A 20,674-nucleotide genomic window follows, 5' to 3' on the forward strand; every position below is an offset into this window, starting at 1 on the left:
CAAAGCCAGAGGGAGTTGGGAAAGCAGTGTGCTTCCAGAGATGCCCTGGGAAAACTAGTGCTACTGATTAATATTGATGTTATCCTCGGCTGCTCATTTCAAGGCTCCATTCTCAAGTGGTTGAAAGAGTAAATTGAAGAGCTGTAACCAGATTATTGCCTGAGTAACTGTATGTACTGATAGAACAAATGGCATAATTTCAACTAGGGGTGAACCGAATTCAGGATTCGGTTCGAGATTCAGCCGTTTTCAGCAAGATTCGGATTTGGTCGAATCCTTATGACCAGTCGAACCGAATCTAAAATTGAATATGCAAATTAGGGACGGGAGGGAAATTGCGTGACTTTTTGTCACAAAACAAGGAAGTAAAAAAAGTTTCCCCCTTCCCCTTCGGGATTCAGCCGAATCTTCTCGCAAAACTAGTGTATTGGATGCAACCCTAATTTCAACCAATCAGTACCTACTGTAGCTTTGATCAGTCTACGATAGGTAGAAAAAATGTATCACATTGTTTGCTGATTTCTTTCACTATCTTTAAAGGGCATGTAAAGGCAAAAAAATAAAATCCCATTTTTACTTTCGTTAATGAAAAAGAAACCTATCTCCAATATACTTGAATTAAAAAATGTGTACCGTTTTTATAAGAAACCTGACTGTATGCAGTGTAATTCCCCCTTCATTTACTGCTGTGGATAGAAATTGTCAGATGGTCCCTAACTGCTTAACAGGGAAACAATCATACTTATGAACAGCAGGGGGAGCCCCCGCCTTACTTCCCAGCCATGCAGAACTCAAGCAGCTTTGTTTGTGACGATCCCTAAGCAGCCCAGACCACACTGAGCATGTGCACAGTCTTAGTCTTGCAAAGATGTTTAACAAAGTTACAAGATGGTGACCCCCTGTAGCCAACTTTGAAAGCACAAATTATTTGTTTGATTAGGCTTGTGGTGCAGTAAGTTCATGTTTATATTTAGTATACAAAATACAGCATTTCTAGCCTTACTCTAATTTAGACTTTACATGCCCTTTAAGTTTCAAAAGAAGGAGGTTACATTATTTGTTTCACTGCCATTGGATAAAGGGTTCAATACAGTTTGGCTTGTGGAACCACAACTCATGGTTCATGGTATACATCTATTGGGAACTTGAATACAGTTCACAAGATTTTGGATGACTTTTGGAGAATGTTTTTCTTCTGCCCTTGAAATACAGGACACATACATGACTAAACTTTATCTGCTATCACTCAAATAAAATTTAGGGTTTGGGGGTTTAGGTATGGAACCCCTATCCAAGTTATCCAGAAAGCTCTGAATTACAGGAAGGCTGTCTCCCATAGACTCCATTTTAATCACATAATTTAAAAACTATTTCCTTTTTCTCTGTAATAATAAAACAGCACCTTGTACATGATCCCAGTTAAGATATAATTAATCCTTATTGCAGGAAAACCAATCATATTGGGTTGATTTTTTTTTAGTAGACTCAAGGTATAAAGGATTCAAATTACAAAAAGATCCCTTATCCGGAAAACCCCAGGTAACAAGCATTGTGGATAACAGGTCCCATACCTGTACAGATGACTGAGCTGCAATATTCAACAATTTAGACAATTTACTGATGGTTTTCAGTTTTTGGTTTCAACCAACTTTCTGATACAAAATATAGTCAGGCTCCCCCTTATCAAAGTCCTTATTTCACACTGCCAAGACTATCAAGGGCAGCAAAATACAACTCAAACCCCACATGTACTAACCTTTAGTATTCCAGGTATACAATTGGAAAATACCTAATTTATGCCCACAATGAGATAAAGAGTGTGGATATGTGTGCCAGATTCAACCTGCTCCCTCTGCCTCTAGGATACTATCAACTATAGGAAAGGACAGCCCCACCATTTGGATTTGATAGAAAACATAAACAAATATAGATTAAACTTTGTGTCTGTAAATAAACATATGTTTTATAATTATGGAAAAAATTACCATTATAAAAGAGGTCTGAATTTACATTGTGAACATTGAAAACAATAAAGTCTCCTTACCTCCTCCATTGATTTTGCATTTATCTGCCCAAAATGATGTCCAGGGGGCCTTATTCCAGACACCATTAAACCAGCCGTGTATATTCTTGGTTTCTGCAAGTCTACTTTGTATTTATCTAGTATTACATTGGAAGCATTAATGTCACTGCCTAAGACCTCATGGTCTCTTGCCATTGGAACATTGCAAGCAGGAGAACCAAAAGGCATGCTCACTGGACCATATGGAAGTCTGTCTATCGTTTGAGGGTTTCTTCTAATGTAGGTAATAATCCTAGGTCGGACATGTTTGGGTTTAGGTATGATTAGATTTGTTTCTGTTGTATCTTCTGGCTTGTCATTGTCAATGGTGTCTGAATCTCCTTTACTTGCAAGGCAAGGGTTGGAATGTATTAGTATTGGTTTTGGAATTCCACTGCTACAAAGTGTCTTGTTAGCAGCTTTGGGGGAAAGGTTTAAGACATGTGTACCATCAAATGGAGGCAGAACTGAAGAAGGTGACAGTCTGTCAACATGAGAAACATTAGAATCTGTAGAGCTGCTTGTCGAGGCAATGCACTGATCATTCATATTTACTGCTGCCACGGGGCCTGATAAAGTGGGAGCACATGAAAAGGTATCAGCTAGATCCTTCTGGCTGTCTTTCTTACTGACTTTTAAACCATCTGACTGATGTTTTCTCCCAACAGTCGCCTTTTTGCTCTCAACTAAAGCTGTTTTATCCTTCATGGAAGCCATGTTGCTGCTTAAGACAAAATTATTGTCGCTGTCCTGGCAAAGAAAGCTTTCAAGTGACCCTCTGTGTTTATTCAGATGTGCTTTATTATCCAGGGAATTGCAAAGCGATGTTGTTTTTCGTATCACAGACTTGGAGCTGAGTTCTGTTAGCGCTTCAGTTGCATATTCATTTGGCCTCCTATTTGCTAGACTGAAATTAGTTAATTTAGTGCTGGTACCAAAACCCTTATCTACTTGGTTTATAACTTTTTTACTTTGGGGCAAGTCTACATTACCCAATGGAGCATAAAGATTTGAAGATGGGGATGTTCTGGTTTCAGAAATATTGCCCACTGTCTTTGTACCTGAAAAAGCAGTCATCATACTCTGGTCTTGTTTGTGCCGACAGATTGTTTTTGATTGTAATACATTTGAATCTGAAATATCTAAAGTTTTTTGTGTTTGACCCTGATATACTTGTGCTTCTGTTATATTAAAAATTACCTGAGGTTTAGAAGGAACTCTTAAATGATGGTCAGTGCCTGTGGGACTGGGGTGTTGTGTGCTTGGCTTATTGGCTCCCTCGCCTATAGAAAATTCAGGGACATTGACATCTGAGGTAGGTGACCTGGAAAAAAGTATAATCTTTTTTTCCTCTGAGCTGCAACTTTGTGTATGGGAAGAGAATCCAAAAAAATGGTCAACTGGTGTTGATGAATTGATTGCCCTAATTCCATAATGTGGTGTGTGTAAATACTTGGGCGGAGAGGTCAAACATGGTGTTGGTGAAATACGATCTTTAACAAAGGTTTCTGATTTTGTTGATACCATACCTGATTTTGGAAAAGAAATTCCTTTAACCTGTTCATTGTGTGTTAGTTTACCAGTGTTATTACTAAACATACTAGGGGAAGAGTCACTATCTCTGCTTAGAGGATACACCAAACTTTTGTCAAAAACATCAGCCTTTGAATGTGCCTGAGATTGTCCATTATAAGTTCTAGATGTTTTCAAGCTGTCTTTAGCATCATCAGTCATATAATGCTTGCTAATGACTTTTTCCACCAGGGATGGTGACTTTGGATCACTTAATCGCTGATCACAAGAAGGAGAACCCTGACCAGAGGTGAGTAATGTACTGTGCTCCACAAATGACAGGTCTTCTGGCTGTGATGTGGACAACTTCCCTGGTTTGTCAATGCCTGAATTCTGTTCCTGAGTTTTTCTTGTTGGGTATATTTGGTTGGCATTGTCATCACCTAAGTTGCTCATGATTTCATTGTCAACTTGATCTTGGTTGCTATTAATGGGATTTCCAGTTGAACATTCCTTGATTGAACCCAGAGGTGTGCTCATTTTGGAATAGTAGTTTCATAAGTACAAGAAATTGAAATGGTGTCACTTCTAGACAGTTTTATTTGTATATAAGGAATTCAATTGTTGCCATATCTCCACATCAGGGCCAGCTCAATTTCTGTCCACTTTTCATGGTTTTCTTGACCTCAGTGCAACATTTTGCGTGTTTTACCCTGTAAGAAAGATGAACATGGATGTAAGTGTACAGATTCTTTATAATAATAAACGTTGAAGGAAAACAGATGTGTTTTAATACTTCATTTTCCCATTACAAATGGTAACAAAAACCCCAAAGCATATAACTGTTGCTACATAAGCCAAATATACTGAATATACTGTACTAAAGATGTAACAGAATAGATTAATGACCATATAAAGTCATAATACCTGGGGCATTATAGTATACAGGTCAACTCATAAGTTACTTCCAGCTCCCATATACTTTATCTTTATGGAATTCTGTCATGGTTTTTATGGTGTAGTTTTAATGACTAAATTACACTGTGTACACTGCAAATAATTCTACAAATGAAACTTTTACTGAACCTATCAATGTATTTTCTTTAGTTATTTAATAATATTGGTGTGTAGGTCTTTGTGCCTGATAATGTGGTTTCAGGTATGGTACTGCTTTCTGATAAGCTATTGTTTCTCCTACTCAGTGTTACTAAAGGAGCCGCGATTGGACTTGGATGTTTTACTATTGAGAGCTGTTCTCATATCTACCACTAGGGGCATAGGAATATTTTTAGCAATGCAGATGTTAGAGAGCTATTAACTGGTTATAGAGTCCTGCGTGGGTCTATTTTCTTTTATTTACCAGTACCCGACATTGTGCTTCGACAATGAGGCAAGTTGAGGCTGTTGCCTCAGGCGGCAGTGCCCCACAAGGTACCAGGGGCAGCAAAAATGCTGCTCCTGGTACTTTAAGAGCGAATTTCTGGGGTAGGGGGGGCAGCAGCAACTGCTGCCTCAGGCGGCAGAGGGGCCAGGATCGCCCCTGCCCATACTGGCTACCCGTGACCCGCAACCCAGACCCACAAATAACAATTTTCCCCCACTGATTCATTACCCGACCCGGGCGACACTCAAAACTGGAAGTGGCATCACATTGGACCAGAAGTGGTGTCACCCCGGCACCAAATCTTCACACACACAGAAAAAAAACTGGCAGAACCACAAGGGAGGGTGAGAGGAATAAAAGGCCGTGCGGTTGTTAGGTACCCAACTAGGTTACCTGCAGACACCTACCAAAGCCATTCTTTGGTGATAATTAATATTTAGGAAAGTTCTAAACATTGAAAAACAAACTCCATATGAAATACCAAAGGGAGGTCCAGTTTATTTTCTCCACTGCATAGTGCCATAGTATTGTGTAACTAGAGAGCACACCTCCTAATTTATCATGTTTAGGGCTCATAAGCCCTGATGTAAACAGTATTGCTTTTATAGACCTGCGCCGACCCGCTTTGCCGATGACGTCACAAAAGGGACAGACGCAACATCTATAAAAGAAGAACCTGGAAGTTGGAAGCCGGCATTTGAAGGTGGTGGGTGGGGACAGCAGAAGAAGAGCTCAACCTGCACCCGTGAAGAGGAGTGCCTGAACCCACCCAAGCCGCGGGTAAACCTGCGGGTATTGGGCTGGCCTGCACATCACTAGTCGGTTTCTGATACAATCTTTGACCATTATGGTAAAGCATAAGGTAAAGCATGCTAGCTTCAGTGTACATGAGTAAATAATAAGAATGATGAAAAGGTTTATAAACGGAAAATATTTACACAACCATACACACACATGATAATATGCCAAGATGGTACATCATCTATTCTCCTATCTCCATTCTCCTATTATAAAGGAATAACTGCATGGCCAACATGAATAATTCAGTTACAGACATCATATCACATTACACCAAACACAATTCCACAGAGGTATCAGTTATAAAGGGGTATTGGTGCCAGTGGCACATGGTTACAACACTAGACGGAGCTGACGCAAGTCCTGAATTCTGATAATCATGACTCAGGCCACTAAGGGACCAACTGGTTTGAAGGAGCTGTTATGTTTCTGTGAAATTGTTTACTTCAAAGAACACTTAAGGTGCGCATTATTCTGAAGGCAAGATCTGAAAAAGGCAATCATATTTTTACAGCCAGTACACATACTGTATATATAGAGTACAACGTCCTCCCTCAAAATGTTCAAATGCAAAATATACACTTTATAAGTGGGGTTAATCTTCCATTTATATTCTAAAGACACTGTGTAGTACATTATTAGCATAGAAATGATTATTTCTTTACATATGCAGCAATGTTCCTGCTCCTACTCCAAGGTATGAATACAAAGATAACACATATATATGGATAAAGCATTCTGCTTTTTCGAAAATGTCTGTCCTGCTCTGCAATGAGTTGAGATGATATTAACTTTGAGGTAAAGCACAACTATACAATTATGTAAAGTTCATGTAAATCAAGCTGCAAAAAATAAGAGAAATTCAATAGCCATTGTGACAGTGCCTTGCTTCCTAGTCTCTAGCACATCCAAAAATCAATACAGCAGTATTATGTAATGAAAATATAGTGGGACGTGAAAACAAGTTGGACACTTGATTGCAAAAATAGCTCTAGAAAGTCAACTCTATGATCTGACCCTTTATTCCCACCTCCTAGTATTTTGTATACTAAATATAAACATGAACTTACTGCACCACAAGCCTAATCAAACACATAATTTATGCTTTCAAAGTTGGCTACAGGGGGTCACCATCTTGTAACTTTGTTAAACATACTTGCAAGACTAAGACTGTGCACATGCTCAGTGTGGTCTGGGCTGCTTAGGGATCGTCATAAACAAAGCTGCTTGAGTTCTGCATGGCTGGGAAGTAAGGCGGGGGCTCCCCCTGCTGTTCATAAGTATGATTGTTTCCCTGCTCAGCAGTTAGGGACCGTCTGACAATTCCTATCCACAGCAGTAAATGAAGGGAGAATTTCACTGCATACAGTCAGGTTTCTTATAAAAACGGTACACATGTTTTAATTAAAGTATATTGGAGATAGGTTTCTTTTTCATTAAAGAAAGTAAAAATGGGATTTTATTTTTTTGCCTTTACATGCCCTTTAAGATATATGTAACATAGTAACATAGTAAGTTACGTTGAAAAAATCACTTCCATCAAGTTCAAACCTTTAACTCTATTTTAACCTGCCTAACTGCTAGTCGATCCAGAGGAAGGCAAGCAAAAACATTTGAAGCCTCTACAATTGGCCTCACAGGTGGGAAAATTCCTTCCTGACTCCAAAATGGCAATCGGACTAGTCCCTGGATCAACTTGTACTATGAGCTATTTCCCATAACCCTGTATTCCCTCACTTGCTAAACACCATCCAACCACTTCTTAAAGCTATCTAATGTATCAGCCTGTACCACTGATTCAGGGAGAGAATTCCACATCTTCACAGCTCTCACTGTAAAAAAACCCCTTCCGAATATTTAGACGGAACCTCTTTTCTTCTAATCGGAATGGGTGACCTTGTGTCAGCTGGAAAGACCTACTGGTAAATAAAGCATTAGAGAGATTATTATATGATCCTCTTATATATTTATACATAGTTATCATATCACCCCTTAAGCTCCTCTTCTCCAGCGTGAACATCCCCAATTTGGCCAGTCTTTCCTCATAGCTAAGATTTTCCATACCTTTTACCAGCTTAGTTGCCCTTCTCTGTACCCTCTCTAATTCAATAATGTCCTGTTTGAGTGATGGGGACCAGGAGCATCTTTTTTTGCCGCCCCTGCTAACTTGCAGACTACTGTCCCCTGAGGCGAGTTTCTCAACTAGTCTCATGAGAGCAATGCCCCTGGAAATTCCTCTTCGTGAAAATCTGCCAGAATTTGTACTCTCCTTTTAGTAAAGTGGAGATGTTGTGGCAATTTAAAACTTTTGGTAAAAATACTGCAAATTTTGACTTTTGCCCTAGGTTACATCTAGATATGGAGATCGATAGAAATCTGTACAAAGCAGAAATTATTTTTTCACAATAAACTTCATACAGAAGCTAAGTTCTTACTTGTGCCTATACATCTGCTGAACTTGCCTAATCTATGCTCCATGAAGCCAGATACCCACAGTAGGGGCAGCTCAAGAACAGATGGTAACAACAGGTGATTTAAGAAACGATAGTCTGAAACATGTTCTTAATTAATGTATAGGCAGATGGATGCATAAGAAAACTCAGCATAAAAAGATGCTGCGAAAATCAGTGGGGTGACTACCAGCTTGTTTTCCTATGGAATGATGGGTTTGTTCGAGGTGACCGAACCCACTTACTGCCATACAAAGTTACATGACCTTTGTGTATTCCCTGGGTCAGTGCTGTACCACTGGCCTTCACCTGAGATCTTGAATGGGTTCGTGGAATGATCAAATTTCATTTGTGATCACAATTGTAAATCATGTTTCGTAACATAAAAAAAGTCAGTTGGAAACAAAAATCACATAGTTCCATTTTTTTTCAACAAAGCTGTTAAATCTTTCCAGACTTGAATGTCAAATTCCATGAATTCGGCTGTTGGGAAAATAAGTTACCGGAGATCACTTACACAGTTTATTTGTCATGAATTCAAAAAGTTTCAGAACCTTGAACAAAGAGATCACAGGGTTTTCATAGACTTGTAAAGAGGGAGTTACCTATGAGAGAGCATAGAGAGATCACTCCCTAGCACAGAAAAACAAAGTACTGCTCTTACAGCCAAACAGGTGGTTCTGCCCTTAGGGCCAGGGTACTAGTGACTAAGGTTAACTTGAGAACAGAATTCATCCAAGTTAGGCGGGCTCACAGGGGAATCTGCTTACATAGATACACACAGGGGCAAATTCACTAAACGATGAAGCGCCTAACGCTAGCGTGAATGCGCCAGCATATCGCATTTTCGTTAATTCGCCGATTCACGGACGCTGGTTTAAATTCGCTAGTGTTACTTCGCACCCCTACGCCTGGCGAATTTGCGCAACGGACGTAACTACGCAAATTCACTGACGCACAAATTATTCTGAACGCTACCTTTTACGCCAGACTTCCTTCGCCACCTAAGACCAGGCAAAGTGCAATAGAGTAGATAGGGATTGCTTTAAAAAAAGTTAAAAAAATTTTAAGTCCCAAAAAACGCTGGCCTTTTTTCATTTTTTATGGGTGATAGGCTGAAAAAGATCGAAATTTGGGGCTACTCTCCTTCCCCCCTACATTTCCTAACTCATGGCACCTTAACTATACAGTGGGCACATGTGTAGGGCAAAATAAAGATTTTATTTGCTGTTTTGAAGGTTTCCCAGGCTTGTGTAGTGCTGCTACATATACCTCCATTGTAACTTCAATTTGGCGCCTTATGCAAATTAACCTTACGATTCCCCTGAGCCCAGCTTCAGATTTTAGTGAATTTGTGTAGCGTTGACGAAAATATGCCTGGCGAAGTGCGGCGAAGTGGACGCTGGCGCAACAATGAATCTTAGTGAATGTCCCACACAGTGGGGTAACGAGAACACATTGGAGGCACACTCTCCCCTTGCCAACAGTACTGACAATTGCTGACAATTGCTCACCACTGCTAGATTACGGCAGGTGGCGATTTTTAAAGTAGGAGGAATGATTACAATACAGCAGACCCTGCAGTCCAGGCTCCCACGTGATTTCGAGGTCTGCTGTATGGTAGTTACACCACTGAATACAACCTCCCCCCATTTCCAACTGCATAAACTCGGCAGTAGTGATGAGCAAAACTGACCTGTTTTGCTTTACTTTAAAAATGTTGGCATTTTTTCTGCATTTCTCTGGCACAAAGGAAAAAAAAACCCATACATTTTAATAATAAAGTTTGCCTTTTTTCATGATGTGCTGATATCAGTTTTTCTATTGCAAAAAAACATTTTTTCCAGCGAAATTTTAATTACTGGAATATTTTCTGGTGAAAAATAGACATTTTTTCTGCCAAAATTCTCGCATGGCTCTGCAAAATAATAATAGTAGTAGTAATGGCTAAAACCACACATTCAAAACATACAAAATTCTGTGACTTTTTAGTTGATAAATCTGGAAAATGTTAGTCTTCGGGGCAGATTTATCAAGGGTCGAAGTGAAAATTCGAATTTGAATTTTCGAGTTTATTCTAGTGTCATTTGATTAGTGAAAAATTTAAATTTGATTCGAGTTTTTAAAAAAACTCTAATTTCTAAATGTATCACATACTAGCCTTTCAAGAATTCAAATTCGACTATTCGCCACTTTAAACCTGACAAATTGCTGTTTTAGCCTATGGGGGACGCCATGGAATCAATTTGAAGTTGTTTGGTGGCATCCTGAAAATCGAATTCGAATTGAATTTGATTTGAGTTTGCGGGTTGATCCCATTCACCCGAATTGAAAAAATTCTATCTGGTCGTCTTTAACTGGAAAATCGAGTTTATGGAAGTTTTTATTGTGCATGTATGTTAATGATAATGCAATTATTGATACACCATAATTACAATGAACTTGCAGACAAAACTTACAGAAAACGCCAACATTTATATCTAATAAATATGTTATGTAAAGAAGCTTTTCTTTTCCATTTTTTAATACATTGGGCAATTGGCCTCCTTACTACAACACTCTGTGGAAGCAATGGCCTTATACAAACAATGCTTTGCCTTTGATGAAAAACAGCTTCAAATCCACTTGGCTAGCAAGAACTCCAGGTTCTGGAAGATTATTTTTATCCCTCACTACTTTACCAGTGTTGGTTAATGTTCAAGAGGTTTAACTGAATTGAGGATATTATGTAAGCTTTCCTTGCCATCCCACTGATAAAAACATGCCGTTTTGCTTTCATCAATAGGTGAAGTATGTTCCATATCATTCTTTGAAGGTCGCAATAAGGATTGTTTTCCCTCCTGTCTTGTACAATATGTCTAACTTATTCTTCTGCTTTAAGGCAGGAGGTTCATATCCACAGATGAAAGTCGTGTCTTCAGCAATTGTAGGCTTAATAAGCACAATCTATCTTGGGCCTTTAACAAGTGAGAGCTCCAGATGCAGCTCCCAGGGGTTTCTTTATGGTCCTCAGGATGTCTGAGCCCACCAAGAATGTTTATACATGACAGTATCAATTGAACAGAATTCAACAAGAGAATATTAGGTTGGTCTACTCAATAGAGGAAGTTAGATCAAACATATATATTGCCTTGAAGGAAAGTAAATTATAGGTTTTTTTTTTTTACTAACTCCACCTAATCAAACACAATTGCACACAAAGTCCAGCTGGTGCCATTTATGGTGTTTTGGTATGATAATGATATACGCTCTGTATTCTCAACATTATTGAGACACAATTTAAAATGGCGTTTTTTGTTAATGTTTAGCACTGCTCGCAATGTAAAATCATTTGCTGGCGAATATTACAATGCTCATTATCGCTAAGAAAAAGTTAGCGTTAATACCAGCGCTGGAGTTAAATGTTTTGTCACTGAATTTATTAAAAGATCCGAATATAAAATGTATGAACCTCAAAAAATTCTAAAAATTTGAGGTTTTTTTTACATTTCCTAGCGAAAAACCCCCCACAAAAACCTCTAAAAGTCCAATAAAATCAGGGCATCTCCCATTGGGGCAGATTTACTAAAGGGGAAAGTGACCGTCATTTGCCAGAAATCCAATCCACAGGGACATTGCCAATTTACTAACAGGTGTAGAGGACAATTCGCAAGCAAAAGAGAGCATTGCTAACGATGTTCCGCACCATTTCGCCAGGCGAATTTTAGCTCAGGCAAGTGATCGTTACTCTGCAAATTCAATAAAGTGAGAATTTTCCCTTACATTACCCCTTTGACCAGAGTTTCTTTCCAGCTTAGACCAGACGAACTGATAAGATGAAGCTACATTCTCCTCAATCTTATGTCAGTGACATCATATCCTGTATGCTGAATAGTCATAAAAAATGTAAAAATCCCTGGCTTTTTTTACATTTTAAAGTGGGATTGTCTTTAAAAGTTGTCATTGTCAAAAATGTTTGTTTTAACATTTTTTTAACCATTTGAGGGGCATGCCACATTTGTTTTAGGGTTGACTAATGTCTAGTGCATTTGAGGATCTCTTTTGCCTTTATTTTGCTTCCTTGGACATTTTTAATAATAAGTGGCCAATTCAAGCATTTGTACCAACATCTCTATTAAAGACGTCTACATGCTAGGGTAATTTGGTGAAATTGCAAACTGCTGAAACAAAAACGAAACTCAAAAGATACAAATAACACAAAACAATTGAAAATTGTCTCAGAATACCACTCTCTACATCAGGGATCCCCAACCTTTTGAACCCGTGAGCAACATTCAGAAGTAAAAGGAGTTGAGGAGCAACACAAGCATGAAAAATGTTCTTGGGGTGCCAAATAAGGACTGTGATTGGCCAATTGGTAGCCCCTATGTCGATTGTTCACCTACATTGAGGCTCTTTTTGGCAGTGCAACTGGTTTTTATGCATCCAAAACTTGCCTCCAAGCCTGAAATTCAAAATTAAGCTCCTGCTTTGAGGCCACTGGGAGCAACATCCAAGAGGTTGGAGAGCAACATGTTGCTCACCAGCTACTGGTTGGAGATCACTACTCTACATCATACTCAAAGTTAATTAGTGTAGAGCTACTGTACCATAACATTAACTAATTTCAGCTACACTAGATTCTGCTCCCTCTTGTGTTACCTCCTATCTGTATCCTGAGTGTGGTGGTCCCACTATGTGGGTCTGTCTCACTGATGCTAACTGAAGCAAGTTTTTAAGCATTTCATATTCAGTCCTATGAGGGCAAGTAGCAAGCTGTTAAGGATCCAAGGAGGAACAGATGACCAAGATGTCAAGGTGCACTTTCTTTTCTAACTATAATTTAGCATATACATATGTTTCATTTGTTCTGCTATAAAATATACCTGTGACTATACAAGATACAGTAGTAGCAGCAGCTTTATTGAGGCACCTGCTTAGTCCCATTTAGCTGAAGAACGGCCTTCTTGGAGAGAAACAGTGCCTCTATATCCCAAACACAGGAGGCTAACAAATAAATTATACATATTTCCCCCTGTTTAATTCATCTGTCATTATTTTGTCCTTTGTGCTACTTCATTTGGCAGGTCACAGAAACGCCAATGGCGCATTTATCAAGTACCAGATTTCACATTTCCCCTGGTTATACCCATCTTAACTCTCCTCCTCCTCTCTCCAGCATAGTTTGCCAAGTCCTCCAACTGTCATCTGCCAAGTCCCTATAAGAAGCTACTCAATCCTCTAGCTACAACCTCAGTTCTTAGTTTTCACTACCAACATTCAACTTGCAACTTTGAAAAGAAACCTTCAGCCACCACACTATGTCCCTTGTTACTTAATTTTTGGGTTTCTGGTTGAATCCTTTGTGAAATGTTTAATTGCCAAGCGTGGAGCTCAAGAGAACCATGTAGGAGTGTAATCTACATGAATTTGCTTTTAATATCTTTGCTGTAAAAGATTTGTCTTCTATTTAATTACTGTAAGTTAATTCCTTTCAGTGGAAGCTTTAGAATCAAAGTGAAGTTCAATAATACATCCTTCAGATCTCACTGCCAGGGATATTGATTAAATGTGCAATGTTCTTGTTTATTCAACAAATAATGATCCAGGATTAGCTGTTTGTCCTAAACCCATTTTCTCATACTTCTTATTTTCTTTGCTTGTTCTGTCATGTTTTCTTTTAATTTTTCCTTAGTTTGTTTTAACCTAATTACACTGTAAGAACCTTGAAAACTTTCTTGTTTTGTAAGAAAGGCTCTACTCTTCTGGGAGGGTGTCACGGTCGGCACCCAACACCAGAACAAATGACAAGCACCTTGGTCTCGGCTCGTGCTTCACCTGTAGTGTGACCGCCTTTGGCCTCGGGAGGAGCCCTCAGCTTCTTGGATGCCACCAGGACTTACACAAGAGGTGCAAGGCTAGAGGTTCTGGATAGGCAGAGGGGCACGACTGTTAGCTAGAGTCTTTAGGCCAAAGTTCGCAGTACAAGACGTTAGGCAATAGAGTAGTCGGATCAGGCTGGGTCGGGGCAGGCAGAGAGTAAACGTAGTCAGGCAGGCAAGGGACAAACCAGGAAGTCAATCAGAGGGGTTAAGCAGAAGAGGTAGTCGGTATTCAGGCACAGGTCAGGATCCAGAGGTCAGAATAGTCAAAAGCCAGGCAGGGGGTCACAACAGGAATCAAACAGGTTCAAAACAGAATAGCTAAAGCTCAGATAGCACTAGGAACAAACTCCTATCACGGGGAAGGTCCAGTAATGAAAATGGGCTATTTAAACTTTTGAATTTGGCACCGATTGCTGATTGGCGTGATGACGCCAGCGCGCCTTTAAGAACCGTTGAGGCGCGGGCGCACGCCCTAAGAGTCCAGCGCCGGCATGAGGGAAAGATCGGCGTGGTGTGGCGGGCGTCCCCGCTTATGGCGTGGCGGGCGTCCCCACCGCACCGGGTAAGGCCTCACAGAGGGCTTTCTACTTATTGGTGAGATTTGCTTCTATTTATCCACAGGAGCTTTTAGTGAGGTTTGGCACTGATGTTGGGGATCAGGCCTGGTCTGCAGTCGGGTTTCCAATTCATCCCACAGGGGTTCAGCTTAGTTGAGGTCAGGGCTCTGTGGAGGCCAGTCCAATTTTCCCACTCCCATTTCAGCAAACACATTTGTATGAACTTTACTGGGTGCATGGGGGCATTACTGTGTTGAAATAGGAAAGGGTATTCCCCAATCTTTTGCCACAAACTAGGAAGCAAAATATTGCTAAGAATGTACACTGTAGCCTTAAGGTTTGCTGTCAATGGAACCAGGGGCCCTAGCCCAAGCTGTTAACCTTCTCTATTAACTTTATTGTTGGCATCATACATTCAGGCAGGTAGTGTTCTCCTGGCATCCGCCAAACCCAAACTTTTCCATAGACTTTTTCACTACTGCACAAACCAATGGTGGTGACTTTTCCATCACTCGACTAGATGACTGGCTTTGGGCACATTTAGTGGCGTAACTACAGTGCGCCAGGCCCCCTTGCCATAGATCTGCCCATTCCCTGCCTGGACCCAACCCACTCTCCACCCAGATCCCGCCCACTCCCACCCTGTGCAGGTAAGAGAGGGGGGAACCTGCACGGACCCTGCAGTCTGTGCCGCCCTTTTCTCCGGACCCCCCTGCAACTGTGGGGTCTGCTTCCTCTATAGTTAAGCCACTAGGCACATTGCAACTCACCGGTTCGTTTTAAAACACAAACCAATGCATTTTTTTTGTGAAAAGCTTTGGTGGCCAACAAATACCCCCCCCCTGAATTTACCCTTTCCTTATGCTTTAAAGAAAAACCCCTTATGCAGAAAACATATTCATTCCACATAATAGATTCCCTGCCCTATTATAAATCTGTAGTAAGTTCAGTTCTGTGAGCTCTAGTACAGGTATGGAACCTGTTATCCAGAATGCTGGGGACATGGGGTTTTTAAGGATAATGGATCTTTATGTAATATGGATCTTCATATCTTAACTATTTGAAAGCCATGTAAACATTAAATAAACCCAGCAGGCTGGTTTTGCTTCCAATAAGGATGAATTATATCTTAGGATCTTTGGATCAAGCACAATAAACTGCATAATTATTACAGAAAAAAAGACAATCTTTCTGTAATTTGGACAACAGATCCCATACCTGTACTACTGCACAAAATAATATTAAAGACACACCTAATACATTACATGAATTTGAGCAGTAAAATATATTAATGGCAAATCGCCTTTCATAAACTGTTTACATTGCTATTGCTGCTGTGCTTACAGGATACTCATTGATTAAACAAGCCGAAGTGTATTAGGTTCTTAAGGAGAAACAAAAATAAATTTCACTAAATATGTTCAGAACAACAACGGTGAGAGAAAAGATTAATGACTAAAGGCTACTTCCCATACACATGATAATGAGACAACATCCTGGTTTGGGCAAGAAAAGAAATAAAAGATTAATTTGAAAAGATAACAAAAGTTTTAAAGTTAGAGGTTTAGGGCCAAAATTGCATTCAATGAGAATCCTAAATGTTAAAGCCAAATGTAGTGGTTTATGTATGTAAGGTTTATGCTGATGTTTCTTTCTTTTTTTTTCTCAATTTGTTTTTCAGCACCTTTCCTAGAAATCCTACTTCTTGTTCAAGGGACATCATTTTAGGAAAGATCAATATCCTCCATCCTACCACTGGTCTATGTGCTGGAGACATAATAATAAATAGGAAACTAGCTGTAGCTCTTACACCCCATGTTGACAGTAAATGTGATACATACTTTTAAAAGAGAAGAAATGTTACTGTATAATCACTGGGGGTACTGCAACAATGTATGTGTTAAAGGACAAGGAAACCCTGATTCACTACCAATTTGTTAAGCACCCCCACTAAATTGAAGCTCTCACTTTTTTCCCTGGGACGGTTCTCCTTCCACAAAAAGGAGTAAAATATGAAAAGGTTACTCTATTGAGCACAACGTCTAAAGATGGCCATAGATCTAAACGGTCTCATTCTCAGATTACCGAAGACCCAGAAGATGGCTGCCGTGAACTCCGATCCCTGAATCTGCAACGAGGGGAAAGTAAAAAGTTAGGGGCATTTGCCCGGGTAGCAGCTAGGCTGGGGGGGAGGAAGGAGAGGGGTCTATGTAGGGTGGGGGGTATGTTTTTTTAGGGGTTTGTTTCTCCTTTAAGTCTTTAGAGGGACGCCGTTAACTATTAATTATTATAGAGTTGTAGGAAAAATTTATTTCAATGTCACAGTAACAGTTTGATTAGTAATTAGTACAGATAATTACTACATGGCAGCACATAAACCTGTGCAATTAGCATAAGAATTTAATAATTAGCCCTGTAGCATCTGCTTATATTACAGTCCAACCTCATTTTCTCCTTGATAATTTGCGACGACCCCTAAGCTGAGCTTCTCAACATCTGCTCAGAGCCCACTGAGCATGTGAGTGTCACAGACACTTTCCAAGATGGTGACCCCCTGTGACAAGTTTGAAGTCCTGGATCATTGCTGCTATTGACAAGCTGAAACTTTAGGCTGGTGTAATAAGTTCAGTATATAAAATATGGCATTTTTAACCACATTCATTTTAAGGGATTAGTTCTCCTTTAAAATCTAGCCTGACCCCTTTGGTACTTCCACTACTCTCTAGTACAGGGATCCCCAACCTTTTGAACCTGTGAGCAACATTCAGATGTAAAAGGAGTTGGGGAGCAACACAAGCATGAAAAATGTTCTTTGGGTGCCAGATAAGTGCCGTGATTGGCCATTTGGTTGCCCCTATGTGGATTGTCAACCTACATTGAGGCTGTTTGGCAGTACACCTGGTTTTTATACAACCAAAACTTGCCTCCAACCCTGGAATCCAAAAATAGGCTCCTGCTTTGAGGCCACTGGGAGCAAACAACCAAGGGGTTGAAGAGCAACATGTTGCTCACGAGCTACTGGTTGGGGACCACTGCTCTAGTACCATATTTCAATAATTTCTTACTACCCCAGAAGGCCTCACGGTCCTGGCAATTATTCATTATAAAAGAAAGGCAACAGAATAACTGAACCAGTAATGAGACATGGCAGTAGCAGTTTCTTAGTGTGCTGGAGCTAACTGCTGGAGAAGTCCCCAAAAACCTGTACCCTTGCAGCAAATTTTGCTCTCTCCAGAATGGTAGTGATGCTATTTTGTGTTTTATACTACAGGTATGGGATCTGTTATCCAGAATGCTCGGGACCTGGGGTTTTCTGGATAATTTTGATCTTCATACCTTAAAGGACCAGTAACATAAAAAAAATGTTTAAAAATTTGTTAGTGCACAACGAAAAATAAACACTAAGACAAAAGAAACTTTTAAAATTAATTTTAAATTAAAAAATAACTTACAAAATGTCCACTTCCTGTCTGCTTCAGAAACGGCTGCTACCCCTCCGCTTCCTGCACTACCACCGCCACCAGTACTGAAGTGTCAGCTGCGCTGGGACCATGGGAAAGGGATGTCTTGGCAGAGGCAGCGCAGGGAGCACAGTGTCAGCAGCCAGTCACGGGCACATAACGGGAGCAGCAGCCACAGACACGAAGCAGCAGCCATGAAGCGGGGACACGACTACAGCTCCTACCCCAGGACTTTGCACATCGATCCAGCCGGCTCCAAGTTCCCACCAACTGGAGGCCCCTCCAGCCGAACTCACTTCCCCACAACAGTAGCAGAAAGAAGTGTGTGTCGGGAGACCAGGAGGAGGATGAAAGCGATGCCTTTCAGTGAATAGCCAGGGAGAAGAAACTGATCGTTGCAGGATGGATGGTCGCCTTTTCGCCGTTTCTGAAGCAGACAGGAAGTGGACATTCTGTAAGTTATTTTTTAATAAAGGCTTTGCTATTTAAAAGTTTCTTTTGCCTTAGTGTTTATTTTTCGTTGTGCACTAACGAATTTTTAAACATTTTTTTTATGTTACTAGTCCTTTAAGGGGCAGATTTATCAAGGGTCAAATTTCGAAGTAAAAAATACTTCGAAATTCGACCATCGAATTAAAATACTTTGAATTCGAATATCGAATTCAAACTTTTTTCATCTAATTTGTGTATTCTGCGATCGAAGTAAAATCGTTCGATCGAATGATTAAATACATCGAATCGAACGATTCGAACAATTTTAACATACGATTCAAAAAACTTAGAAAAATGCTGTAGAAGGTCCCCATAGGCTAACTTAGCACTTCGGCAGGTTTAATTTGGCGAAGTATTGAAGTCAAAGTTTTTTTTAAAGAGACAGTACTTCGATTATCGAATGGTATCCTATTCGATGGTCGAAGCATCCAAAAAATTACTTTGAATTTTAAATTTTTTTACTTCGAAAATTCCCTCTAATTCACTTCGACCCTTGATAAATCTGCCCCCCAAGTCTACTAGAAAATCATGTAAACATTAAATAAACCCAATAGGCTGGTTTTGCTTCCAATAAGGATTAATTATATCTTAGTTGGGATCAAGTACAAGCTACTGTTTTATTATTACAGAGAAAAAGGAAATCATTTTTAAAAAATTGAATTATTTGCATAAAATAGAATCTATAAGAGCCATTCCATAAATTGGAGCTTACTGGATAACGGATTTCCAGATAACGGATCCCATACCTGTAGTACAACGGTTGAGGTTATAAGATGACTGTTGGACAGGCAAATTGTTCAACCTAAACAACAATTAGGAATTTCAGGGTCAATGTTTATATAGCCTCTTCGATATTCCCAGGAGATCAAAAAAGAACTGTCTGAATGCTTCGCTATTGTCATAGACATAACTGGATCTATAGCATTGAGACTGGTAAGACAATAGTTTTATATACAGTAACTGTTATTTTGTTAAGGAGTAAGGAGAACTCTGGCAGCACAAAGACGGTCTGTAACCCAAAACATATAAATTTGCTTCTTTATAATTAAAAAAAAAATACTTAAAATTTAAATTTCCTTCTTAATTATTATGAAATCGTAATTAATATTTAATATGCAGGGTTTACAGATGTTCAGTAAAAACATGGGTCAGCGTTATTCACTGTAATTAGAAACTACTTTACTGTGTCCTTTGCTCATTAACGGAGGCAACTCATAAATGAAAACGAAATAAAATTGGGCACCCACTTGATAGGGCTGGTATTAGGATTGTATGGCAATTGTCTAGTGGATGCTGAAGGTCCACAGGGAGGAGATGTTTGATTTATAAAGTTTCCCTCCAGATGGGAAGCCTGGCCTTCCTGCAATGCGAGAGGGTCTGGCTCTTCTGGTTCTGCACCCACAATACACAATGGTCTTGTTTGGTTTTTACCAAGTTGTTTACTCCTGAACAAATTATTTCTCATGTATAGGAACACTCTGCTTAGTCTACTTAGTACAACCTAGTGAATTATAAAATCCATTAATTACCATTTTAATGCCCCCTTAAGAAACACACAATTCATAAAATATGTTTAAGATAAGTGTCCAGGGCTGGAACTAGGGGTAGGCAGAGTAGGCACGTGCCAAGGTGCAAAGCTGGGAGGGCTCCAGGCATGTACCTCCTCTGTCGCCTACCCCAAGTCTGGTTCCCTTCTCTGCCCGACTCTCTGCATTTTTTCTCGCTTTTTGCGCTTGTGCGCAAGCTTCGATTCACGCATGCGCACACTAAACGACTGCCGGGCCTGCCTAGGGTGCCTTCCCAGCGTGGCCTGGTACTGTAAGTGTCCTTCAAAATTTCAATTCTTTATCATTTTTACTGCAAGGTGTTTAAGAGTTAGTTTATTCCCTAGAGCATTCTACGTGAAGTCGGAAGTACAAAGCCTCTGCCCAAAGGCTCTTAGGAAAAGCTGTTTGATAAATGGGCCAAGAACATCTACATACACAACATATCTGCAAAAGGTTGAAAGACTTTTCTTCATGCCTAAATAACCTTTAATCCTAGACTTAATTATGACTCTTTTGATGTAAACCTACAAATTCATTTTAATTGACT

The 20,674-nt window shown here is 39.8% G+C and overlaps 1 protein-coding gene across 1 annotated transcript in view; it reads right to left on the bottom strand.

Moving 5' to 3' along the window:
- LOC108709955 (microtubule-associated tumor suppressor candidate 2) overlaps positions 1 to 20,674 on the bottom strand; it is a 288,085-nt gene that overhangs the window by 197,701 nt on the left and 69,710 nt on the right. The window contains exon 2 of the mRNA XM_041584508.1: positions 2,045 to 4,287. Within this exon, the coding sequence (XP_041440442.1) occupies positions 2,045 to 4,114 (2,070 nt within the window). The 5' untranslated portion in view covers positions 4,115 to 4,287. The remainder of the gene's footprint in view (positions 1 to 2,044; positions 4,288 to 20,674) is intronic.

Source organism: Xenopus laevis, chromosome 2S (genome assembly GCF_017654675.1).
Source record: "Xenopus laevis strain J_2021 chromosome 2S, Xenopus_laevis_v10.1, whole genome shotgun sequence".
In the NCBI taxonomy this organism is placed as follows: domain Eukaryota; kingdom Metazoa; phylum Chordata; class Amphibia; order Anura; family Pipidae; genus Xenopus; species Xenopus laevis.